The sequence below is a fragment of the Notolepis coatsorum genome (genome assembly GCF_963971535.1).
Source record: "Notolepis coatsorum genome assembly, chromosome: 10".
NCBI lineage: Eukaryota > Metazoa > Chordata > Actinopteri > Aulopiformes > Paralepididae > Notolepis > Notolepis coatsorum.
In genome coordinates, this window is record NC_140174.1 from 6505316 (window position 1) to 6532725 (window position 27410).

The 27410-nt window shown below is 46.4% G+C and overlaps 1 protein-coding gene across 1 annotated transcript in view; it reads left to right on the forward strand.

Annotated features, from left to right (window-relative positions):
• trrap (transformation/transcription domain-associated protein) overlaps positions 1 to 27410 on the forward strand; it is a gene marked incomplete at its 5' end in the record, with an annotated part of 245882 nt that overhangs the window by 176452 nt on the left and 42020 nt on the right. The window contains 3 exon segments of the mRNA XM_084322329.1: positions 6096 to 6186; positions 8297 to 8502; positions 16223 to 16484. Of these exon segments, the coding sequence (XP_084178455.1) occupies positions 6096 to 6186; positions 8297 to 8502; positions 16223 to 16484 (559 nt within the window).

Here is a 27410-nt window from a genome sequence, read left to right on the forward strand (position 1 = left end):
AAATACATTTTATAAAATTTATTAAATACAATAAAAAAATGCGAAATCAACTCTGCCTCTCTTTGTTAACTACAACAAGCAATGCTGTTTGTTATTTAAGATGAGGTCGGACTCGGCACTGACAGATTTGTGTTCATTGTGCTGCTTTTATAAAGCCTCAAATGACGGGTTACAATATTTCATGAAAGCAAAGTGTTTTGTTTGTCTAAGATTTAAAAAGGTTTAAACTTTACAGCACTGACAAAGTTGAACAAAGTGCTGTACAAGTCCCACAACATAAAAAAAGAAAAAAAATTATAAATATATATATTTTTTTATCCCGAAGCTTCGAATTAAAATCGAATCTCGGCCCCGAAGCTTCGAATAACAAAAATAAATTCGAAGGTCAGCCCTTACTACAGCACTGCTTCAGTCCAGGAGTTACTACAACACTGCTTCAGTCCAGGAGTTACTACAGCACTGCTTCAGTCCAGGAGTTACTACAGCACTGCTTCAGTCCAGGAGGAGTTACTACAACACTGCTTCAGTCCAGGAGGAGTTACTACAACACTGCTTCAGTCCAGGAGGAGTTACTACAACACTGCTTCAGTCCAGGAGGAGTTACTACAACACTGCTTCAGTCCAGGAGTTACTACAACACTGCTTCAGTCCAGGAGTTACTACAACACTGCTTCAGTCCAGGAGGAGTTACTACAACACTGCTTCAGTCCAGGAGGAGTTACTACAACACTGCTTCAGTCCAGGAGTTACTACAACACTGCTTCAGTCCAGGAGGAGTTACTACAACACTGCTTCAGTCCAGGAGTTACTACAACACTGCTTCAGTCCAGGAGGAGTTACTACAACACTGCTTCAGTCCAGGAGTTACTACAACACTGCTTCAGTCCAGGAGTTACTACAACACTGCTTCAGTCCAGGAGGAGTTACTACAACACTGCTTCAGTCCAGGAGGAGTTACTACAACACTGCTTCAGTCCAGGAGTTACTACAACACTGCTTCAGTCCAGGAGGAGTTACTACAACACTGCTTCAGTCCAGGAGGAGTTACTACAACACTGCTTCAGACCAGGAGGAGTTACTACAGCACTGCTTCAGTCCAGGAGGAGTTACTACAGCACTGCTTCAGTCCAGGAGGAGTTACTACAGCACTGCTTCAGTCCAGGAGTTACTACAACACTGCTTCAGTCCAGGAGGAGTTACTACAGCACTGCTTCAGTCCAGGAGGAGTTACTACAACACTGCTTCAGTCCAGGAGGAGTTACTACAACACTGCTTCAGTCCAGGAGTTACTACAACACTGCTTCAGTCCAGGAGTTACTACAACACTGCTTCAGTCCAGGAGGAGTTACTACAACACTGCCTCAGTCCAGGAGTTACTACAGCACTGCTTCAGTCCAGGAGGAGTTACTACAACACTGCCTCAGTCCAGGAGTTACTACAACACTGCTTCAGTCCAGGAGTTACTACAGCACTGCTTCAGTCCAGGAGTTACTACAACACTGCTTCAGTCCAGGAGTTACTACAGCACTGCTTCAGTTCAGGAGTTACTACAGCATACAGCACTGCTTCAGTCCAGGAGTTACTACAGCACTGCTTCAGTCCAGGAGTTACTACAGCACTGCTTCAGTCCAGGAGTTACTACAGCACTGCTTCAGTCCAGGAGGAGTTACTACAACACTGCCTCAGTCCAGGAGTTACTACAGCACTGATTCCGGGACACCAACCCAGCCCCCCAGAGCATTACCTTTCCTTTAATTTGGCGGCGCGGAGCTGAATGTTTTTTTTATTTTTTTATTATCTTTTCCCCCCTCTTTTTTCCGATTTTTCTCCCATCTTACTGTTAGTCGTTATGCCAATTCCCAACCTCCTTCCTGGTTGTTGCGCACCCTCCCCCCTACTGTTGGTCCGAGAGGCCGGAGACTGTTGCATGCTTTCCTCCGACGCATGTGCAGCCAGCCGGCAGCCAGCCTGGCAGCGCAGATTCTCACCGGGAGAGTGTAACGTGTGGAAGGTCACACTACCTCTCTCCAGAGCCTACCCCACGCTGTGCAGGCGCCCCGACCGAACTGTAGGGGTCGCTGTCCACAACGCCCAGGACCCACCCTCGGCTCCCCTCCCCCCTAACTCAGCCAAACGAGTTAGTATAGCGCTCAGTTATAATGCTGACACCGGGAGTCGAGACCCCGCATCCTCTTGCATTGGTGACGAGCACGATCTCCGCTATACGCCACCTGACCGCATAGCTGGAGAGAGTTAAAGGGCAGCCAGGCGTGTGACAGGTGGGGCCTAATGGAACAGAACAGCTAGCCTGGTTAGCCGTTAAATGGATGAACAACGTCACCGTCGGCATGTACGGTGAAACGGATGTGTGCCTCGTCCTCGGGGATCTGGCCTTTGGGGAATGGGCCCCCCCCCCGCCAATGATTGAAGGGTAGAAAAGGTGACTCTCTCTCTCTCTCTCTCTCCCCTTTTTTCTCTCCCTCTTCTTCCGTGAAAGAGGGAGGAAGAGGCGCGTCTCTTTAACGCACGGCGGGCTTTTATCTCCCGGCGCTCGCTTAAATAATTGAGTGTTTCTCCGCGGCGGTGGCGGGATGTTTTAAAAAAAAACGTACAGTGAAATATTGATGAAGGTGAGCGAGCGGCGGAGAGCCTGGGGGCGAGCGAGGAGGTGAATCAAGACGCTAACGGAGAGTTTAACACCCCGCCCTCCTCCTCCTCTTCCTCCTCCCTCGTCTCCTCCTCTGCCGTCTCTTCCTCCTCCTCCTCCTCTTCCTCCTCCCTCGTCTCCTCCTCTGCCGTCTCCTCCTCTTCCTCCTCCTCCTCCTCTCTCCACTGAACTCACCTGCTAAAATATGACATTCCTTATCTTCCCATTAGTCTCTCGCGCGCCTCTCCTTCCTCCGCTCCTCTTTCATCTTTAATGCTCCTGTTAAACTGCCCACTTAGACCTCCTCCTCTTCCTCGCCTCCCTCACCCACCTCATCCCATGCCGAAGATGACAGTGGACGTTTTTTTTCTTTTTATCCTGACATTCCTCCCCCCCCTCGCTCTCGCTCTCTTCCTCTCACTTTCTTTCTCTTTCATTATTTTTCTTTCGCCCGCTGCCTTCTGAATCACTCCAGCACACTCTTCCTTCCTGTCTCTCTCTATTTCTCTCTCTCTCTCTCTCTCTCTCTCTCTCTCTCTCTCTCTCTCTCTCTCTCTCACACATGCATACATAATGGTCACGTTATTGACCATTGACCCCATGATGGTTCTTATGGCCACTAGATGTCGCACTAGAGCACCAGCAGGTCATTTATATACAATCGGGTGCATTCCACGTGGGGGAAAGGGGAAGTAGGGAGGGGGAGGGGATACGTGCGCGCAACGTGTAAACGACAACAATACTTTTATTCTGCACCTTTCTAAAAGCTCTGTGAATGTATATATATATATATATATATATAAAAACATTATCTATAGAACCTTTAAGAGTTGAGGTTAAGCTGGGAGCTAACCCTCCTGCAGAGTAGTGAACTCGGCCCGAGGCTAACTGCATTCTGGAACCTATATATTACCGTAGGCCGACCGCGCGAGCATTCCAAAGTAATCGAACCGTAATCCGTGCAGTGTCTCTTCGCCGCTAAGGTTGAGATCTCTAGCTTACGTCAGAGATTCTAGCCTCCATTTAGCCCCGGGCAGCAGTGTCTATATTCCCCTCCCTCCCACCTCTCCTTCCTGTCCCGTCAGCGGGCACGGCAGGCCGGGGGTGTGGGGACGCGTGCGCTTCCGTCCTCCAGGCTTACCGGTGGGCCGCCTTGATAGCGTCCCAGCCAGAGCACCCTGTGGTTTTGGGCTTTCCACCACTGGCCGTTAAAGCCACACTCAGGAACTTCACGTCGTCTACACACTTCAGGGCGAAATCGAGAGTCTGTTATTGGGTGTAATTATTTTCTTTTGCCCCCCTTTGTTCTTCTGTGAAGGATGTTGCGTCTCATGTTCTACCTTAAGGCGGGGGTGCGGGCGGCTGTCGGGGGGGGCGGGGGGGGGGGCTGTCACCTCGATAGTCTGTATCAGAATCTGCTTGTTTCTAATCTCCCTCCTTCAGACGGAGGTCTCCCGTTACAATATCTCTTATCTGCCATCCGTCACCAAGACTTCCTTCCTATGCATTAGGGTGTCGAGTTGTGACAGGAGAGTGGGGAATTATGATGAGTGCCATGGCAACGGGTTGAGAGGTTTATTTCGGGTGATGTGTTTTTTTGTTGTTGGCGGTGGGGGGGGGGGGGGGGGACGACGACGACGACAGGATACTGTGTTTCCGTATCACTTGCTGACCTTGCAGTCCTACGGTGCATGAATGATTTAAGGTATTTTGATGGCTTCCGGTGGGCTGAGCTGAGCTGCAGCTGTGCCTCGGGGGCATCGGGGATGTTGTTTGGACCGTTATTCATCGATGGAGGATCGACTCCTGATGGGACGATAAAACATGAATGGACCGCGCACCGCGTGCATAAAGGATGTCGTCTGCCACCAGGTTCCACATCATCACCCAGCCCTGCATAATTTAGACACGGTGGTGCGTTGAGTCAGAGTGGCAAGACGGGCAAGCTAGTTGATTTCATATTATCCAGCCTCGCTGCAGTATCTGTGTCAAGAATATCGACAAGTTTTAAATTGAGTATCAGATTTAATTGCTTTTATTTAGTATTTTCAGTGACTGCGTCATTTCGTACACCAGCAAACTATTTTACTTAGCCGAGCTACCTTGAATGACCCCCCCACATGCAATGAACACACCAGCCAACCTAACTGGAGCTGCATCACAATGAACTATGGAACACACCTAGCCACCTAGCGTACTTTTCGGACTATAAGCCGCGGCTTTCCCCCCCATTTTTCGACCCTGCGGCTTATATAACGGTGCGGCTTATATGTGACTCTTGTTATTTGTCCGACAGTATTGTGTCCCAATGCTAATTACATATGGTAATTAAACATTAAAACACCTGCGGCTTATAGTCCAGTGCGGCTTATATTATGTACACATCATTCAATTTAGCTGCTGCGGCTTATAGTCAGGTGCGGCTTATAGTGCGAAAAGTACGGTAGCTAATCTCCTGCATTCTGCATTCAGTAGAAAGCTATCCGGCTGCAAGCGAGCCTAGCTTAGCACAAATGAACGGAGGTGGACACGGACCACTAGCCTAGCTTAAAACTCTGGGAGAGGATTTTTTGCCCAACAGCTAGGCTAGTGGTCCTTATCCGCTTCCATTCATTTGTGCTAAGCTCGCCCTATAGATTGCAGCCGGATAGCTTTCTACTGAATGCAGGAAATTGGTGTTTTATCTTCTTGTCTGACTCTGTAGAAGACGGACATTTCCCATGATGTTGGCGGGCAGCAGTCTCATTATCAGTCACAATTAGGGATGGGTACCGAATTCGGTACTTTTGAGGTACCGAACCGAAACACGTCGGTACTACAGAGTATCGAATCAAGTGAGAAACTAAAAAAAAATTAAAATAAACTTTTTTGTATTAATTTTCTTTTTTTTTTACTTTTTTTTTCTTCATGTCAACGTTCACACGCACAATATATGCTTACCTAGGATTTGACTTGATTCAACAACAAAGCAGTCGGAGCAATGACAAGCCGAAAACTGTCGAAATTGTAGTTATTTGAAGTTTGGATTTTTTTTTACGACTGATGTAGGTAAATTACATTTCTTGAGACTAAAGTACCGAAAAAAGGTACCGTTGGGTACCGGTATCGATTCACAGGTACCGGTATCGGTTCAAATGTGAAAGGTACCCATCCCTAGTCACAATCCATTCTGTAATGTCTCCATAGAACCATGATAAATCCCCCAACTCCCCTGGATCCACGCGGAGCAAACACTCGCTCCGTTACGGCGGAGGACTTCTCTCTCCGCGCGTACGAGTGTGACGATCACACACAGACATGCATGCGCATACACACACGCACGCACGCGGGGCGCGCACACACACACTCTCCTGTCTATCTCTCCCTCCCTCCCTCCCTCCCTCCGCAGTGGTCCTGAGGGTGTGGGCCTTTGAAATGTAATCTGTGACCCTCTTTTGTTTTTGTATAGGTGGGGCGAGTCTACCCCCAGGCCGTCTACTTCCCCATCCGTACCCTCTACCTGACGCTGAAGATCGAGCAGAGGGAGCGCTACAAGAGCGGTGAGTCCACCACGCACCGCACAGTACTACAGACACCAGATGCCCCGGAGCTGTTGGCTGACTCCATACGCAGAGTTTTTTTTTAAAAAGTCGAAGCTTTTTGTTTGTGAATCGGATGTCTTTGCACTTCAAGGCACTGGTGGTGAAAGGTCCTTTTGTGTCCTTGTGTGTTTTAACCCATGCTCAAAAACTAAACAGAAAATGCCCCCAAAATCTTCCCATGTATTCAGTCTCGTCTGATATTTCAAATCCATAGAATCTTATATAATATAATAATAATAATAATAATAATAACTTTATTTGTATAGCACTTTTCATACCGAAGTTGCAGTTCAAAGTGCTTCACAACAGTAAAGAATACAGGCATAAGCGAGCATAAAAAAGATGGAGAGGTAGCAAGGTGAGGTAAATCACAGTTTTTCAGTAATAAAAATAATAAAATGGAATAGATGGAGTAAAAAAAGTGCGGTTTGATTCAGTTTAAAAATAGGCAATAGAAAATATAACAGTGCAGTCCATAGAATCTTGAAAATGAAAACGAATGGTCTGCCATAAACAACCATATACCAACAGTATAGAAAGATACTGTATTTAAACATACAGTATGAACGTATTTGAAGCTCAGAAAAAGGATTTATTTTATGAATATCAGCAGAATTTCACAAAATACGGACGGATATAGGCCACCAGGTGCCAAATCTGCCCTGGATATTATTTAGTTTTTTTCTTCCCGTACCTGAACCTACTGGTGTGTTCAGACTACAGGCTACAGAGGTACCGCGCGGCCAGGCATGTCTGCGGCCACACCGAGGCCGAGTGGCGCGTGACGCGCTGCCCGAGCTGAGCGCCGGCCGCGGTCATTAATCAGTACCACCGTTAACGAGTTCACCAGTAGAAGAGACATCCCTACTAAATGTTATGAGATTATAACCGTGACATATTTGCATATGCATGAATTATGTTTAAGATGAACTAACGTAAAATATATATTTTTCCCCCGTTGTGATGAAATTATTTTACAGTCAAATGCTCCAAACCTGCTCGCTTCATTCTTATATTATATATCCAATATTATGATGTTTGAATTGAGTTGTGTAGCTGAAGGGTTCCCGGGATCTGCGTTTCTCTTTCTGCAGAAATATACACGCCTCTGTTTGTTAACGCCTCACTGCGCGCCATTAGAGCGCGAGAAAAAGCTGAGCTCAAATCCACTTCAATTCAAGCTTCTGTCATCCATCTGTCTGTCGCTTCTCTGGAAATGGAGGAATTCCTGTTGCTTTGCAGCCCGCGATGTGAACACACTAGGGGTGTAACGATGCATAGATTAATCTAAATGCATCGATTCTAATGCGTTAGAATTAGCCGGATGGGTACCGAATTCGGTACTTTTGAGGTACCGAACCGAAACACGTCGGTACTACAGAGTATCGATTCAAGTGAGATACCGAAAAAAAATATATATATATATATATATATTTTTTTACTTTTTTTTTTTTTTTTTTTTTTTTTATGTCAACGTTCACACGCACAATATATGCTTACCTAGGATTTGACTTGATTCAACAACAAAGCAGTCGGAGCAATGGCAAGCCGAAAACTGTTGAAATTGTAGTTATTTGAAGTTTGGATTTAATTTTTTCACGACTGAGGTAGGTAAATTACATTTCTTGAGACTAAAGTACCGAAAAAAGGTACCGTTGGGTACTGGTATCGATTCACAGGTATCGGTTCAAATGTGAAAGGTACCCATCCCTAGTTAGAATCGATGCATCGATTTGAATGTTAGAATCGATTATAATCTAAATTAATCGGAATAAATAAAAAAAAAAAAGAGAGAGAAATTGTGTGTATTGTTTTTATTGACCTATAGTCCATTCATGCTGAGTGAATCAGTTCCCCCAGCCACATTTGTGTATTCAAAAATGTTGGGGGAATTACCTGATAGAACATTTGAATTGAAAATGAATCTAATCGAATCGTGGTCAAATGAAGAGATTTCATGATGCATTGAATCGTTGCCTGAATAATCGTAATCGAATCGCTGTGAGGTCGCATCGTTACACCCCTAGAACACATGGTAACCTCCTCCTCCTCCCCCTCCCCCCACCAGACTCGTCGGGCCAGCAGCAACCCAGCTCGGTGGGGGCCCAGCCCCACTCGGGGGCCTCGGACCCGGGTCCCATCCGGGCCACCGCGCCCATGTGGCGCTGCAGCCGCATCATGCACATGCAGAGGGAGCTGCACCCCACCCTGCTGTCCTCCCTGGAGGGCATCGTGGACCAGATGGTCTGGTTCAGGGAGAACTGGCACGAGGAGGTGAGCGGGGGGAAACAATGGTGTTTTTGGGGGGCGTGAGTGAAAGATACATGACATGTTTTTGTATTCCAGTCGTTGTTTTTTTGCGGGGCTACCGGGAGCTTGGTGCGTCTGGCGAGAGCTTGTATGGAACGCACAAGGATTTAAATAGGCGTGCAGCAGCCACTTCAGTATCGCTATGTGTCTTGTTTTTTTATTGTGCGGGTGGGTAGATGTGTGTGAATGTGTTTGTGTGTGTGGGTGGGTAGATGTGAATGTGTTTGTGTGTGTGTGTGTGTGTGTGGGTGGGTAGATGTGACTAAGACCCAGGCACATTAACAGAAGTTCTACTGAGTTCCATCGTATTGGAACGTCCTCAGATTCCCCCGCACGCGGCAGGCAGGCACCCGTCCACCAGAACTACCAGCTCCCTCAGTAGTAGTTTTCCCCTCAAGCCAACAGAGAGCAGCCAGGCTGACGGAGAGCGTTCAAATTGAACCTGGCGGAGCTGCAAAGTGTCCTGGCCGCGCGGGCCAGCGGGGTGGGGGGGGAGGGGAGAGGAGAGGGGGTGGAGGAGGAGAGAGGGGGCGGGGGAGATGGATCGGTGCGGGAGCGTGTGGGATGGGTCAGGGGGTTTGGCGGCTGGTGGAGATGTGAGAGAATGGGAGCGCTCCTTGGCGTGTGAGGGAGGTAGCTGGGGGGGCCGCAGAGCAGCAGCTGCAGGCGACGTGCTTCACTCCACCGGGGCAGACGGGGGCCACACACACACACACACTCAGGGCTCTTAACTAACTTTCTTTCCACCGTCGTCGTCCGTCCCGGAACTGTCGCGAAATGCAATCTTTAAAGGTGCTGTAAGTGGTGGGCTTTTTTTGGTGTTAAAAGAACACGCCAAACATTTTGGGGAATTAGCTTATCGTCTTCTCCAGAGCGAGACAAGAAGATAGATACCAGTTTCCTCTCTCTGTGCGTTCAGTAGAAAGCTATCTGGCTGCCCGTTAGCCTAGCTTAGCACAATGAATGGAAGCGGACAGTGACGGGTAGCCTGCGGGAGAGGTGTTAGTTGGACAATGCCTATAGGCTACCCGGCACTGTTCGCTTCCATTCATTGTGCTAAGCTAGGCTAACGTGCAGCCAGATAGCTTTATTTTTTATTTTTTTTATTGATCTTTTTTCCCCCTCCATTTTCCTCCGATTTTCTCCCATCCCAATGTTAGTCGTTATGCCAATTCCCAATCCCCTTCCTGGTCGCTGCGCACTTACCCCCCACAGTCAGATCATCTGGGAGAGTGGAGGCTATCACGTGCTTCCTCCGACACACGTCCAGCCAATCAACCGCTTCTTTTCACCTGGCAGCGCGGATATTCTCCGAGAGGGCGTAGCGTGTGGAAGGATCACACTATCCCCCTCAAGTCCCATCCGCGCTTAGCAGGCGCCCCGACCCAACTGTAGGAGTCGCTGTTTACAACGACCCGGACCCACCCCGCCAGCTTCTCCCACCCTCTAATACTGCCAATTGTATTAGTGTGAACGGCCAGCCAAGCTGGTGACAACCCCGGAGCTGTGAGCTGGATTCGAACAGGCGAATCCAGCTCACAGCTCCGGGGTTGGTGACGAACGCAATCTCCGCTACGCCACCTAACCACCCTAGCCAGATAGCTTTCTACTGAATGCACAGAGAGGAAACTGGTATCTATCTTCTTGTCTCTCTCTGGAGAAGACGGTAAGCTAATTTCCCAAAATGTTGGCGTGTTCCTTTAAAGGTTCTGTAAGTGTTTTTCTTTTTGTTAAAATAAGTTTTAAGTAGCTCTACATTCCTACAGCCATCACTGATATAGAGATAACTTTTATAAGCTTTAACTAGTTTTTAGTTCTTGTTTTTGTCGGACCATAATTTGCAGTGTGGAGTTCTCTCTCCTGATGGGATGAAGTGTGAACGGTATACCAGAAAATCCTTTTTGTGTTTACTGCAGAGTGGAGGGACTGGGAGACCCATGATGTTACTCTAAACACTCTGTATCGGTGATGGCTGTCGGAATGTAGAGCTATAATTGTAAGATTATTTATAATAATAAAAATAATAAACACTTACAGCAACTATACGCCATCCGGAAATGAATGTGGACTGTCCCCGAATGTAAAAATCTAAATTATTGTTAAAAATTTAAATAAGAACAGCCAAACGAATTATGACAATAATGATTAGCTAATGTATGTTATGATTTTACCATATGACTGATGCAGTAAGATAACTATGCCTTGTTTATGTGCAATAATCATAATTCAGATTGTGTGAGAGGATTTGGAGAGAGAGAGAAAATTAAACTGGGCAATCATGCGGCCCTAATCTGTCATGGCTTTACGTAGAATTGAACTTTCAGATCACAAAAATACTAGCTGATGTATAATCTGGCTATGTCAGGACAGAATTAGTGGATTGGATAAACTGAAAAAGTCCCATTAATGCCACAATGTATGTGAGTGAGAAATGGAATTACGTGAATCTGCTGCACACTAACGTTATCTGTGGAACCTTTTTTGGGATACTGAATTTTCACTCCTCATAGTTAATGTTGGCTAACGTTATCGTCGGCTCATTGTATCGTGGTTATGTTGGCTGCTGAGCTGACTCCTTAGCTAGCAAGCAAACACCAGTAACGTTTTGTTTACATCAAACAGTCTTTAACATTAACTCTTTGAGTGCCGGCCTCCGTGTCCTATTTACCCTGTAGAGTAGAGTGCAGACGCTCTATTCAATGACAGAGCACTCGCACTTGTGAACCTATAAACTATATCTTAAATTATGGCTATGTGTCTGATACGGCCGTCGCTTATCAATGACTTGTTTGCAGTCAACATTGTCGAAACGGATTGTGTTTTAATCTGTTCATTTCCGTTTTATACCATTTTGAAAAACGCTATTTTTTTTTTACTTTCAGAAAAAAATAAGATTCTGCAGGAATCTCGCTTTACTGTAATACACAAACACATTGTCATTTTTCGGCCTATTTATGAATCGTTTTCAAATAAACGCTAGATTATCGATAGTATATGTGTACTTATGCACGCTATAGAAGCTGGCTGAAAAATGTATTCTCTTATTTCCTGATCAGCTACACACACTCACAGCCACACACACATATGGGACACGTTGATATATAGGTGAAAACAGCTCTGATTATCCCAATACTGGTAAAATAGATTCCTTACCTCAGATCAGATGTTCTCCAAAAAGATTATGCCGATTCCTGATCGCCATTCCAAATATCGATCGCGTTTATTGATCCAACGCTGGGTACTGGAATTATGTGAATATGTACTGTTGGACTGTGGTGATTCCATGTACGAATAAATAAATGATGATGAATGATGATATTCCACGCTGTTCTGGTGGCGGGCAATGAATGGGATCGGCTCGTATTACATGCCTGACAAGTAAAATGTGGAATACGGACTATTTTTTTCCCATCCATTTCATTCAGTCTAATCCAATGGGGTGCAGTATCACCCGGAGAGACGATAGGGGGCGGTATTTTCCCAATTCGAGCTCAGAGAGAGTGCCAGTGGTAACGTGAGGCTAGATTAATGAAATATGAATGGAAATCGCTAATAAAAAAAAATAACGATTAAAAAAAACGGCATATCTCGTTTCTGGCACTCAACGGTTGGCATGCAATAACGAATTATGCCGTGGCTGGCACTTTAAAGTGTTAATACTAGCATACAGATGCTATTGTGTATCACTCCGACAGTCTATGTGGCTCTAGCTAAAGGGTGTAGTACATTATGTTGTCCAGGAGGAGGGCTGTCACACAGGCTCATTTATTAACGTGAAGATACTGGAGATGATTTTGTGGAATCCAAAGGTATCAGCCATGTCATGCTAGCCTACTGGGAGAAAGGGGGTAGATTTTGCACCAAATTAAAGCTATTTTAAGATAGCTTAAATTTGATGGGAGTAAAATGCCATGGGCATGGCAGAATTAGGCCCAAACCAGACGGGTTAATTTTTTATTTCTTTTTAATCTGCCTTTTTTCTTAACGTCCAGAGCAGGCTGGTCTATTTAGAACTCTGGTGAATCCCGCAGCCTCTGACAGGCTAGTGCGGAGCTAATGATGCTAATGATGGAGCATCGCCGTCGGTTGTGTGATTAGTAAAGGGTTAACCGGCTGTCGTGTGGCAGTGAAAGGGTTAATAAGTCGCATCGCCGTTCATTGAAACCTTAGCAGGGCTGTTGTTTTCTCAACTGTCCTCCCAAAATTCGTCCCCAAAATGATTTGACATCCTCCCTGATCCTATTTCGGTCGGCCCCGGGACGACGGGGAGGTCCTTAAGCTTGAGCCCCAGGCTCACTGTCACCTTCCAAAAACACTCCCTTCTGCTTCCTTCTGGGGGAACGAGCTCACCTGGATCTGCTGTATGGTAATTTGGATGTGTGTGTTTTTTAGAGGACATTTAGCTTTTAGATCTGTCCTTTTTCACGGGCAAAGGGAGGTCAACACTGTCCCACAGCCACAGGGACCCGGCTTGTTGTTTCACTTGGCCCCAGTCTTCTGGTGGAAACCTACCTACGCACACAGCAGTGTTTCCCGCAGATTGAGGCTGCAGTTAAACTTTTCTGAACGCTGCGTTACGGCAGTCAGGTTAGACGTCGTTTGTCTCCTGTACTCTTTGTCGGATTTTGTCGCTATCGACTGGCAACAAATAAGCCTTCAATTCGATATATATATATTGTATTACAAAATAGGCACACCCGAGCCACTAGGGGTCGCCAAAGTGCCGGTGGGCAAATCGTCCTAAAAACGTCCCGTATGCGGGACGTTGCATGCTAAGAGGTTCTACCTTAACACATTGACCGCCGGGCATTGTGCCCATCTCATACCCCCCCCTCTGCCACCGTTAAAAGCCTATGGAGATGTTTACCTTCTTTGCAGGGCTATAACTTTTTAAATTTGATTGCTATATTGACATGGCCCATTCAACATCGATTATCTATCGTTCAGGATGTGGGAACGTTATACTTTTTCATTCATACATTGTTGTGTTAATACCTTCTAGAATATAAGTATGTTTTTAATCTTTTCTGCTGTAATTCCCAAAACGCTAGTTATAGGCCAAAACGCATTATATAGATTATCGATTGCCGTTTCTTTCCTATACACGCTATATTAAAAAATTCAAATGTATATGATCGGTATACATTATGCTTCATCATGCGTGGAGGAAAGGGGGGGGGGGGGGGCGTTTATAATTCCTTGATCATCAGTAACGGGTTTATGTAGTATGGGTGATATATTGATCAGATGGTTTGCAGTGAAATGAATAAACAATCGGGCTTAAAATAACGTTATATTCCCCTTACCGTGGGCCGATGAGACTGGCGGTGAAAGATACCAATTATTCGACGCCGATCGCCTAGGTCCATTTCCGGTTTGTATGGCGCAATAAACGCCGAAATCATATCGATTAATAAGTTTAGAAAGCGATCCACATGTACTATAGTGTCTGTCAGGAGTCCCGTAGCGAGATGTTACTGCCGGAGGAATTTCATTGATGCACCGATGGCACTTCCGGTTTTTGCGAGAGTGTAACTCGCCCGACCATCCACCAGGCGGCGGTATTGAGCCGTTGCAGTTACATCTAGGGTCCAGCTAGGGCATCAGGGGTTGGCTGGATGAATTATGAATGCCATGGCGAAAAAATGAAATATTGATCCCAAAAACGCTGTACAGCGATCTTGGCAGACAACGCATGGCGGGCAATAACGCTGGACAGCGTTTCCGACGCTGGATGTGTTAACACTTTGATTGCCACGCAGTATGCCCATCATTATACCCAGTCTGCCACCGCTGTAAGCCTATGGAGATGTTTACCTTCTTTGCAGGGCTATAATTTTTTTTTTTTTTTTTTTTTTTTTTTTTTTTTTTTTTTGCACAAATCTCTCCAACATTCCAAACATCTCTTTCCACATCATCATATTCAATTTCCAGGATTTGCCTTTTTCTTTTTTGTAAGAACATACAAAACATGTAAAGGACTCATACAAATACATTAATAACTGACATGGAAAATAAAAAAATACTTACGAAAAAAGAAACATACTATACTATACATTATGCGTATACATCCCTGATATATATACCTTGCATGTAGACCGAACTACCTTCGAGCAGGTATGTGCTGCATCCTCTATCGGGATGCCACCCTTCTCCATATTGCATGTGAGAGAAAGCGCCCCAGACATATGCAGTTGTGCATGATAACATGCATGCACGCATGTCTCCGACACATGTATGTGGGTACGTGTATCACGTAAGCATGTGTACATGCCTCATATGTGTGTGTGTGCATCTTCCTGGTATGTGACTGTACTCCTATCTCTTGTGTGTGTTTCGTATCCATGTGTGCCTCTGCCCCCTATGTGAGTGTATATCTTAGATGTGTATATATATGTGCGTCTCAGCTACGTATGTGTGTCTCCTATATACATGTGTATCCCCCTTATGTGTCAGTGAAAGCTTATATTTCAACTATGTGTATATGTAAGTATGTGTATGCCTATTTCCTATAAATGAGTATGTGCATGTATGTGTGCCCCTGACGTGTATACCTTATCCTTGTGTATATGAGTGTGTGTAAACCTATTATGTACACATATGAATATGTGTATCCTAGATAGGGCTATAACTTTTTAAATATTATAGCTATATTGACATTACTATGGCCCATTCAACATCGGGTATCTATTGTTCCGGATGTGGGAATGTTATATTTTTTCATTCATACATTGTTGTGTTAATACAGTCGAGAATATAAGTATATTTTTAAGCTTTTCTGCTGTATCGATTGGCGTTTCTTTCCTATACACGCTATATTAAAAAATTCAAATGTATATGATCGTATACATTATGCTTCATCATGTGTGAAGGAAAGTTGGGGGGGGTCGTTTATAATTCCTTGATCGTCAGTAACTAACTGCTTTATTTAGTATGGGTTGATATGTTGACCAGATGGATTGCAAACAAAGAAACGCACAATCGGGCTGAAAATAACGTTATATTCCTCTTACCGTTCACCGATGAGACTGGAGGGAAAATATTCCAATTATTTGACGTCGATCTGCTAGATCCATTTCCCGTTTGTATGACGCAATAAACGCCAAAATCATATATATTATTGCGTTTCGAAAGCGATCCCAATGCACTCGAGTGTGTATCTAGATCCACGTAACAAGATAGTACTGCCGGAGGGATTTCCTCGATGCACCAGCGCCACTTCCGGTTTGGTGTGGAGTGTAACTCGCCCGATCATCCACCAGGCGGCGGTATTGAGGCGTTGCAATATCAGACAGGGTGCCGCTGCAGTCCCGGAGAGGGAGGCTGGATGAATTATGAATGCCATGGCGAAAAAATTAAATATTGATCCCAACAACGAATTACGCCGTTGTTGGCGCTCAACGCATGGCGGGCAATAATGATTTACGCCGTTGTTGGCGACCAATGTGTTAATCTAAGAATGTATTGTTAATAAATCTATTTTTCTTCTCCTCTCTCTTTCTCCCTCCTCTCTCCCCCCCTCCCTCTCTCCCCCCCTCTCTCTCTCCCCCCCTCCCTCCCTCTCTCTCCCCTCCCTCTCTCTCTCTCCCTCCCCCCCCCCTCCTCTCTCTCTCCTCTCCTCTCTCTCCCCCCCCCCTCTCTCTCTCTCTCTCCCTCCCCCTCCCTCCCCCCCCTCCCCCCCCAGGTGTTACGTCAGCTCCAGCAGGGTCTGGCCAAGTGCTACTCGGTGGCCTTCGAGAAGAGCGGCGCCGTCTCCGACGCCAAGATCACGCCCCACACACTGAACTTCGTGAAGAAGCTGGTCAGCACCTTCGGCGTGGGCCTGGAGAACGTCTCCAACGTCTCCACCATGTTCTCCAGCGCCGCCTCGGAGTCTCTGGCACGCCGGGCGCAGGCCACCGCCCAGGACCCCGTGTTCCAGAAGATGAAGGGCCAGTTCACCACAGGTCAGTCAGTTCACCACAGGTCAGTCTGTTCACCACAGGTCAGTCAGTTCACCACAGGTCAGTCAGTTCACCACAGGTCAGTCAGTTCACCACAGGTCAGTCTGTTCACCACAGGTCAGTCAGTTCACCACAGGTCAGTCTGTTCACCACAGGTCAGTCAGTTCACCACAGGTCAGTCTGTTCACCACAGGTCAGTCAGTTCACCACAGGTCAGTCAGTCAGTTCACCACAGGTCAGTCAGTCAGTTCACCACAGGTCAGTCGGTTCACCACAGGTCAGTCGGTTCACCACAGGTCAGTCGGTTCACCACAGGTCAGTCGGTTCACCACAGGTCAGTCTGTTCACCACAGGTCAGTCAGTTCACCACAGGTCAGTCAGTTCACCACAGGTCAGTCAGTTCACCACAGGTCAGTCAGTTCACCACAGGTCAGTCTGTTCACCACAGGTCAGTCAGTTCACCACAGGTCAGTCAGTTCACCACAGGTCAGTCAGTTCACCACAGGTCAGTCAGTCAGTTCACCACAGGTCAGTCAGTTCACCACAGGTCAGTCAGTTCACCACAGGTCAGTCAGTTCACCACAGGTCAGTCAGTTCACCACAGGTCAGTCAGTTCACCACAGGTCAGTCTGTTCACCACAGGTCAGTCTGTCAGTTCACCACAGGTCAGTCAGTTCACCACAGGTCAGTCAGTTCACCACAGGTCAGTCTGTTCACCACAGGTCAGTCTGTTCACCACAGGTCAGTCAGTTCACCACAGGTCAGTCAGTTCACCACAGGTCAGTCAGTTCACCACAGGTCAGTCAGTCAGTTCACCACAGGTCAGTCAGTTCACCACAGGTCAGTCGGTCGGCTTCTGGAGAACTCTCTCCCTCCGCTGGTTAGATGATTTATTATAGCGGGTAACCCTTTCACTGCCACGCGACAGAAGGTTAAACCCTTTCACTGCCACGCGACAGAAGGTTAAACCCTTTCACTGCCACACGACAGAAGGTTAAACCCTTTCACTGCCACACGACAGAAGGTTAAACCCTTTCACTGCCACGCGACAGAAGGTTAAACCCTTTCACTGCCACGCGACAGAAGGTTAAACCCTTTCACTGCCACGCGACAGAAGGTTAAACCCTTTCACTGCCACGCGACAGAAGGTTAAACCCTTTCACTGCCACACGACAGAAGGTTAAACCCTTTCACTGCCACACGACAGAAGGTTAAACCCTTTCACTGCCACGCGACAGAAGGTTAAACCCTTTCACTGCCACGCGACAGAAGGTTAAACCCTTTCACTGCCACGCAACAGAAGGTTAAACCCTTTCACTGCCACGCGACAGAAGGTTAAACCCTTTCACTGCCACACGACAGCAGGTTAAACCCTTTCACTGCCACGCAACAGAAGGTTAACCCTTTCACTGCCACACGACAGCAGGTTAAACCCTTTCACTGCCACGCAACAGCAGGTTAAACCCTTTCACTGCCACACGACAGCAGGTTAAACCCTTTCACTGCCACACGACAGCAGGTTAAACCCTTTCACTGCCACGCGACAGAAGGTTAACCCTTTACTATCACACAACCGACAGTGATAGGGTTTAACCTTCTCTCGTGTGGCAGTGAAAGGGTTTAACCTTCTGTCGTGTGGCAGTGAAAGGGTTAACCGTATGTCGTGTGGCAGTGAAAGGGTTAACCAACCGTATGTGTGTTGTCGCGGTGAAAGGGTTAACCGTTTGGTTAGTGCGGCTTGGTGAAAGGGTTATTAAGAAGTATTACATTCATAATTCTCAATTTAAAAAGTCTTGAATTTCATTTGCACAGGTATTACATTTTTGGGGCGGGGTCCGGCTGTCGGGAGATGAAATACTATTAAATATATGAAATGTTTTTTGTATTCAACTCGTTGTTGTTTTTTTTTGCGTGGCTACCGGGAGCTCGGTGCGTCTGGCGAGAGCTCGTACGGAACGGGCAAGAATTGAAATGGGTCGCTCAAGTGGCGCTCAAGTGCAGCCGCCAGTTTTGCTAGTACAGTCGTGAAATTGGTATTAGATTTAGCTATAAGGTCTTAAAAAGTGTTATATTTAACTGGTTGAAATCTGCAGATACCCTGTTATATAGAGTTCCAGGTCCATAAACAACCCAGAAGAAGAAGCTTTGAAACCCCATCCTTGTTGTCGGCTTTGAAGCGAGCGCCACACAAGGTGAACTTCATTCTTCAGTTCACTTCACAGTCTCACGGTTCTCGGTTCAATAAACCTCCAGCGCTGCCGCTTTACTTTACTCCTCTCTGAAAGCGTGCCATGGGTTTTGAAGAGACCCAGAAGTGCCGAGCATATGTTGTTTTGTAAAGAAAACAAATGTCTCACCAACAGGGAGAGAAAAAAGAAACGTTTTTGACACAAGCGAGTGTGGAGCACAGGTGGGCACAGAGCGACGTCCTCACAGGTGTGTCTCCGGTAGCGTTGTCACGATACCAAAATGTTGACTTCCATACCGATACCAGCCTCTAAGTATCATGATACCAGGTTCTAAAACGATACCATGGCAAAAACCTAAAATATCAGTAAGTAAGTAATGGAACATAATATTAGAAACATGGAAAATTGTTTATAAACACAGTGTCGACACTCTTGACAACCCACTACGCAAAGCGTGCGCTCTCTCGCACGCACGCACGCACAGACACACACACACACACACACACACACACACACACACACACACACACACACACACACACACTCTGCTCCGGTCACGCAATTCCACTCCAACTCCTAGAAAATACAGCATCAGGCTATTATTGGAAGAGTATCCATACTAATAAGATGGAATATTGGGAGCGCTGTTATAACAGCTGGGTATGGCGATGCTGCTTTCCCAGTATCGGTGTACCGAGCCGCCCCCCCCCCCCCCCCCCCCCCCCCCCCCCCCGCGGCACCTTTCCCCAGCCGGCGCAGCGCCGCTCACAATGCTGCCACGAGAGAGAAGCCGCCGGTCGTCCCCGTCCGTCCTCCTGGCCTACTTTGGGAGGTATTGTCCGGGGCGCTGGGTATTGTTTAGTCGGGCGCCACGGTTCACATCCGCGCAGCAGCAGAGGGTCTGGTATTGTGTTCCATCAGCACCTGAGCGGAGCGGCTGCCCGCCCGCCCGGTAACCGCGGCGTTCCGGAAGGTAATTAAAGGTTCTGAACCGGATGATTTGATTTAATGGGACGACACGAGGGCAGGGCTGGGGACTCTGGTCTGAAAGGTAGGTGTGTGTGGGTGGGGTGGTGTGTGTGTGTGTGTGTGTGTGTGTGTGTGTGTGTGTGTGTGTGTGTGTGTGTGGGGGTGGGTGGGTGGGTGTGTGTGTGTGTGTGTGTGTGTGTGTGCGCGCGCTGATGTGGTTTTGATTATGCAGGAATTACACAGCCCTGCTAATCCAAGCCAGTACACTGTCTGTCCCAGCAGGCTCCTCTGGCGGTTATCTCAGAAGAAGCACACCGTCACGGAGAGAGAAGCAGAGCGAAGCCACGACAACATGGCTGCTGCTGTGACCTTTTTTGGCCAGAAGCCACTCCCATTTCAACCCCTTTTTTTGCCAATTGGCTTGAACTCTAGGGATGCACCGATCCGACTTTTTCAGTCCCGATACCGATACCTGGGTTTGGGTATCGGCCGATACCGATTCGATATACCCATTGTCAAATAGTTTTTCTCCAAAAAAGTAAAAAAAAGTTAAAAATAATGTTTTTTTTCTTTTTTTTTTATATAAAAATATATTTAGTTTTTAAGAATTGTAAAGGATCACAAGTGTGTCTTTGATTTGTTGTAAACAAAGACAGAAAATAAACTTCATTCATTCAATTAATAAACTGTACGCCTCACTGTCACTGTGTGGAAGAGACTGGGATCATTCTTTTGTGCAACAAGGCAACATCAGGCTGGACTTAAAACATTACTTTCCTAACTTAGTGAAACTAAATGTAACAAATTAACACATAGATATAAATGTACTGAATGGTTATCTTATTTTATAAAAAAAAAAAAAATTAAATACGTTTTTATTTATTAATTTTTTTATACCCCATCCAGCTATTTGACTGATATCGGCGGCCGATACCAATATCGGATCGGTGCATCCCTAGCATGAACACTAGGGCTGCACGATTCTTGCTAAAAATGTGAATCATGATTTTTCTCTAAGAATTGAGATCACAATTCTCTCACACGATTTTTATTTTTCGTCATTTAATAAAAAAGTAAAGTAAAAAGGAAAAAAAATGTAATGTACATATATTTATTTTTTAATAGTCATCATTTAGAAATGAGATTGCATATGAATCGAGATCGCGATTTTTTTCCCCCCCGATTAATCGTGCAGCCCTAATGAACACAGACACATTCTTACACACACACACACACACACACACACACACACACACACACACACACACACACACACACACACACACACACACACACACACACACACACACACACACCTCCTTGCAAAAGCTGCGGCCACCAGAGGGTAGGGACATTTTTGTGGACCGACCGACCGACCAACTAACCGACAGTGACCTGGCTATAGAGATGCTGGTCGCAGCTAAATATAACCATCTCTCCAGATGCTGTGGCTCTCTCTCTCACACACACACACCTCTGTGTGAGCCCAGAGACTAAGCCCCGTGTGCTGCTTGTATCTCTGAACAACGGGAGACAGTCGTTTAAAAAAAATAATAAAAAAATTATAATCTTTTGGCTCTGAATCAGAACAACACACAGTGTAAATCAGGAGCAGCAGGGCCACTTGTACATGATTGCCGTTTCCGTTTCGTGATTATAAAAGGACACTTGACACCCGCCGGCACTTGATGTTCTTCTTCCTGAGGTACAGTACGGTGCTTCAGCTCCTCCGCAGGAGACGTGAGGAGCAGCGACCCACCGCCAAGTCACGCTGTCTTCGTGTGACGCGTTATTACTAGGGATGCTGCTCGATATTGGCTTTTTTACCGATAACCGATATACCGGTATTGTCCAACTCTTAATTTCCGATACCGATATCAACCGATACCGATATATGCAGGCCCCCCCCCCCCCCCCCCCCCCCCCAAAAAACGAATAATTTCAGGCAATTAACATTACATATCTCTTGTCGTGTAATTAACACAACATTATGCATACTTTGGCAATAAATACAATTTAAATTTGTTCTTACTTGCTTGCCTGGGTAGATAAAGGTTAAATAAATGTAAAAATACAAAACATATATATATATATTTTCTTTTTGAAAACCGATACCGATAATTTCCGATATCACATTTGTATGCCAATATCGGCCGATAATATCGGACATCCCTAGTTTATATCCACGTCAAATCAACGTTGTAGCAGTGTTGCTGTCGGTTTTAGGGATGCACCGATCCGATATTGGATATCGGCCCCGATATGACAAAAATAGCTGGATCAGGTATATATATATATATATTTTTTAAATACGGAATGCTTTTTTATTTTTTATAATAATAATAATAATAATAATAATAATAATAATAATAATAATAATAATAATAATAATAATAATAATAATATAATGAATAACAACTCAGTACATTTATATCTATGTGGTGATTTGTTACATTTAGTTTCACTAAGTTAGGAAAGTATTGTTTTAAGTCGTTAAGCCTGATGTTGCCTTGCACAAAAGAATGATCCCAGTCTCTTTCCACACAGTGAGGCATACAGTTTATTAATTGAACAATGGGCATGATGGGATCGGTGCTCGGTATCGGCCGATACCCAAAAGCCGGGATCGGGACTGAAATGAAAAAGTCGTATCTGAGCTGCGTCCCTAGTTGGTGTCCGACCGGAGAGATGCTCCCATGACCTCCAGAAAGAGGTCGCGTCTCTCGACGGTCAGTCATTCTGCAGAGGAACAAACGTCGGTCTTCTTCCCCATTTTGTGGAAGCTGGCAGTGACGTTCCCCCGGAACTGCCGGAGGGAATACATATTGTGATATTCACCTTTTTATTTTACCTTTATTATACAGTATATATGTATACAATGTAGTCAGCTCTGACTCGGCTCAGCCTCTCAGGCCTGGTTATTAATAAGTTATTTTTAATTTTTTTTAATGCACATTCATCGACATCTTCAGTTTCCACATCAATGTAAATGTTGTCAGAATTAGCTAATGAGCTAGTTTTCATCTGTAGTCTGCCTGCCTGCCCTACCATGCATGTCTTTATTATTATTATTATCCCATTGTTATTGTGTCGACTGGAATCCAAACAGGACAGGTGCAGCTCTGGCCCCTGTGGAGATGAGAGAGAGAGGGAGAGAGAGGGAGAGAGAGAGAAAACCTCATGCTCCTGTTTTTGGACGCTGCGTGTCTGTTTTTCCTCCATTACATAAGGGAGTTGAACCACAGTTCATTGGCCCTTGGCTTTACACGAGGAATGTCTGCTGCTCCCTGTGTCCAAGTGAACCTCTCCTCTCGCTCCTCTAGTCTCTGTACGACACACACACACACCTCTCCTCTCCCTCCTCTAGTCTCTGTATCACACACACACACACCTCTCCTCTCCCTCCTCTAGTCTCTGTACGACACACACCTCTCCTCTCCCTCCTCTAGTCTCTGTACGACACACACACACACCTCTCCCTCCTCTAGTCTCTGTACGACACACACACACCTCTCCTCTCGCTCCTCTAGTCTCTGTACGACACACACACACACACACCTCTCCCTCCTCTAGTCTCTGTACGACACACACACACCTCTCCTCTCCCTCCTCTAGTCTCTGTATGACACACACACCTCTCCTCTCCCTCCTCTAGTCTCTGTACGACACACACACACCTCTCCTCTCCCTCCTCTAGTCTCTGTATGACACACACACCTCTCCTCTCCCTCCTCTAGTCTCTGTACGACACACACACACACACCTCTCCTCTCCCTCCTCTAGTCTCTGTACGACACACACACACACCTCTCCTCTCCCTCCTCTAGTCTCTGTATCACACACACACACACCTCTCCTCTCCCTCCTCTAGTCTCTGTATCACACACACACACACCTCTCCTCTCCCTCCTCTAGTCTCTGTACGACACACACACACACCTCTCCTCTCCCTCCTCTAGTCTCTGTATCACACACACACACACCTCTCCTCTCCCTCCTCTAGTCTCTGTATCACACACACACACACCTCTCCTCTCCCTCCTCTAGTCTCTGTATGACACACACCTCTCCTCTCCCTCCTCTAGTCTCTGTACGACACACACACACCTCCTCTCCCTCCTCTAGTCTCTGTACGACACACACACCTCTCCTCTCCCTCCTCTAGTCTCTGTATGACGCACACACACACACAAACCTCGCTCCTCTAGTCTGTATGACACACACAAATATGAATATAGAATATCAGGCCTATAAATGATCTTATTATGACCAAGTCATACATTTATGGATCAAATCTACTCTTTCCGATGGCAGTTAAATCTGGATTTAGTACACCGGGCGCCCGGTATAGGGCAGCAAAGACCGTGAATGAAATCTACTGTAAAGTACAGTTACCTTTGTATAATGTCCATAGCTCCGCCATTTTTCACCGTTTTTTATTTATTTTTTTAGACATTCTCAGAAAGGTAAAGAAACGATATATGTTGTATTTTATGGCAATAACGTTCGGGTTTGTTCGACCCGTGAGATCATGGCAATTTTCTTTTGAGCTGGGTAGTGTAGTTTTATGAAATTTCGACATCCATCGAAAACCCTGGGTCTCTTTCTTAGGACTACAACGATTTCATGACGCCGTCGTTTCCTCGCGTCTAAATCATCCGGTTTCCGATGCAATGTGCTGAGATTTTAATAAATGTATATTTCGCTAATAACACTTAAAATCATTGGTAAACGAACGTAGTGCTGGAAATATATACTTTGACTGCTGTTTTGATTAGGGTCTTTACTCTTGGCTACTTTTGAAAAGACGCAACATTCATTAATACCGATTATTGATCTATTTGACGTGATATAAATCTCGACCCGATACCGGGCCAATCGAGCTTAAGGGGTTAAGTTTGTATAATACGATCCGTAGGGGTGGGAGTCACCAGAGGCCCCACAATACGATATTATCACAATACTTTAATTGGGATTTATATCTTTTTTCCGATTTTTCTCCCATCCCAATGTTAGTCGTTATGCCAATTCCCAATCCCCTTCCTGGTCGTTGCGCACTCTGCCCCCCTACCGTCGGTCTGGGAGGGCGGAGACTATCGCATGCTTCCTCCGACACATGTGTACCCAGCCCACCGCTTCTTTTCACCTGGCAACGCGGACTCTCACTGGGAGAGTGTAACGTGTGGAAGGTCACACTACCTCTCCTAGATCCTTCCCTCGCTGTGCAGGCGCCCCGACCAAACTGTAGGAGTCGCTGTTTACAACGACCAGGACCCACCCTCGCCGGGTTTCCCCCCCCGCTAACACTGCCAGTCGTGTTAGTATGGACGGTCGGCCAACCCGGAAGCACCACAGCTGGATTCAATCCCACTGTCTCTGCGGTGGTAGACAGACGCTTAGTTAATGCAAATGATGTCCTCATATATTCAGTATATATATATATATATATATACATATGTGTTTTTTTTTTTTTTTGCACACATTCCGCCTTTAACGAAGTGTCGATTCAGATATTGCACTACTACATACTTCTCTCTCCCGGGCTCTTCCTCTCCCCCCTCTCTCTCTCCCTCCCGGGCTCTCTCCCTCTCCCCCCTCTCTCTCTCCCTCCCGGGCTGACTCTGAAAGATGGAGAGAGAGAGGGAGACGGAGAGAGAGAGGGAGAGAAAACAAGCGAGAGAGCGTGACAAAGAGAGAGCGAGGGCAGGAGAATTCCAGTGAAAAGTGGAATGAGAATAAAAGATAGCGGCCAGCGAGAATAGACAGAGAGCGGGGGGGTGCCAGAGACGGAACACAATCAAACAGGTGCGGTGGTCCTGGAGTCACGGCCAGAACAACCGGGCGAGCGAGCGAGATAGATAGAGAGAGAGCGCCCGCCGGTGAATCCTACCAGATGTTGTGCCGCGCCAGCTGTGTTGGCGGCGCGGACCACAAGTCACCCGGGGGCCCTTTTGTTTTTGTTCTCACGTGGGGTGCCTTGGCGGCCGTCGCTACCCAGCTGTGCCCACGGCAACGGGCACGGGGAGCAGGGCCCTGCCGGAGGGGCGGGGCGGGGGGGGGGGGGGGGGGATAACGCAGGCCTTCCGGAGCGGAACAAACAGGGTTTACGGAGCCAGCGAGCAGCTCCTCTCTGCACCGCGGCGCTCGCTGGCGGCTCACTGCGTTTGTGGGGCCGGAGAATCTGGGGTTTATGTGAAGCGCGCGTAACGTCTGGCAGCGGGGAGGCGTTCACATCCAAATGACGGTGAATGCTATTTGCATGAGTTACTGTTTTCTTTATTGGCGGATGGATGAGCTCCAGAGCCTTTTGTTGCAGAGCCTGTGGGGAGAAAATAATGTTTTCACAAAGTTTTCTGGCTGTCGTTTATTATTTTTTTTTCTTTATATTGAAAAATGTACACTTCTCATTCAAAGATTCATGCATTCAGTATTTAATATATTCAAGATTCAGTATATATGTTCAGGTTTCCTTCTGTAAGGGGGAGGTATTTGCGAACAGCGTGCTGCGCGTGTCTGTCTGTCTGCACCTCTAGTTGTCGCTCTTCTGTCGCTCGTCGAAGCTGTTGAACCTGTTGAACCTGTGAGCCGCTCACCACCAATGAAGTCAGCCAATCAGAGAGAGAGAGAGAGAGCGCAGCGGACTCACCTTTTAGACCGCCCGCCCCACATTCTCTTTTTTTCTCTCTCTCTCTCTCTCTCCTACACACACTCCCAGGGGATCACATCAGTACCTATATCAGTACCTATATATAGAGAGAGAGAAAGAGAGCGAGAGACTCACCTCCGGGTGCAGGGCTGACCCTGCGCTGCAGTCGGCATGGCAGTCCGCAGGGCAGCAGGACCGGTGTTAGTTCCCGCTCGCAGGTCGGAGGTCAGCACGGCTTGTTTTCCACACTGCACCCCCCCCCCCCCCCTCCTCCTCCCTCCCGAGGTCAGGGATGAGTTCAGGACGACTGAAAGTAACCTCCCTCCTCTCCGTGTTCTGGCACTGTGGCTGCTCTTATCAGTTCTTCCCCCTCCTCCTGCACCATCTCTCAGTAAACAGTAGGGATGGGACCGAAAATTCGAATAGTCGTTTCTGTTATTAAGATCGATTTTTTTTTTCACAATCGAATATTCGTTTAGTAAAAAAAAAAATATACCGGTATATATATTTAAAAAAAAAAAAGAAAGAAAGAAAGAAAGAAAACTAATTATTAAATGCTTTTTATCATTTTTATTTTTTGAAGCAAATATTCTTATTTAATTCCTTTTTATATTTAGAGGCAGCCTAATTGATCAAAAAGATGCACATGCTTCTGTTTGTTTATTAAAGCCGGTTGATAGGCCAATGCAATGCTGTTATTATAGACTACGATGGTGAATGGTGTCATTTTGATTTATTGTCGGTCAGCTGATAAAAAAAAAAAAGTATATAATTTTTTTTTTATATATATACTTTTTGGGGGGGGGGGTATTCGATATTATGAAACACGAATTTTTGAATAGCACTTTTGCTAGAAAGTCCCATCCCTACTGAAAGTAACCTCCCTCCTCTCTGTGGCCTGGCACTGTGGCTGCTCTTATCAGTCCTCCTGCTCCTCCTCCTCCTCCTGCTCCTGCTCCTCCTCCTCCTCCTCCTCCTCCTCCTCCTCCTCCTCCTCCTCCTCCTCCTTCTGCACCATCTCTCAGTAAACAGCCAGCCGCCGTGCTACAGTGTGTAGGTGATAGAGGTGTTAATGAGAGGGAGCCAGCCGGGGCCTGTCTGCATGTGTGTGTATTATGTGTTAAC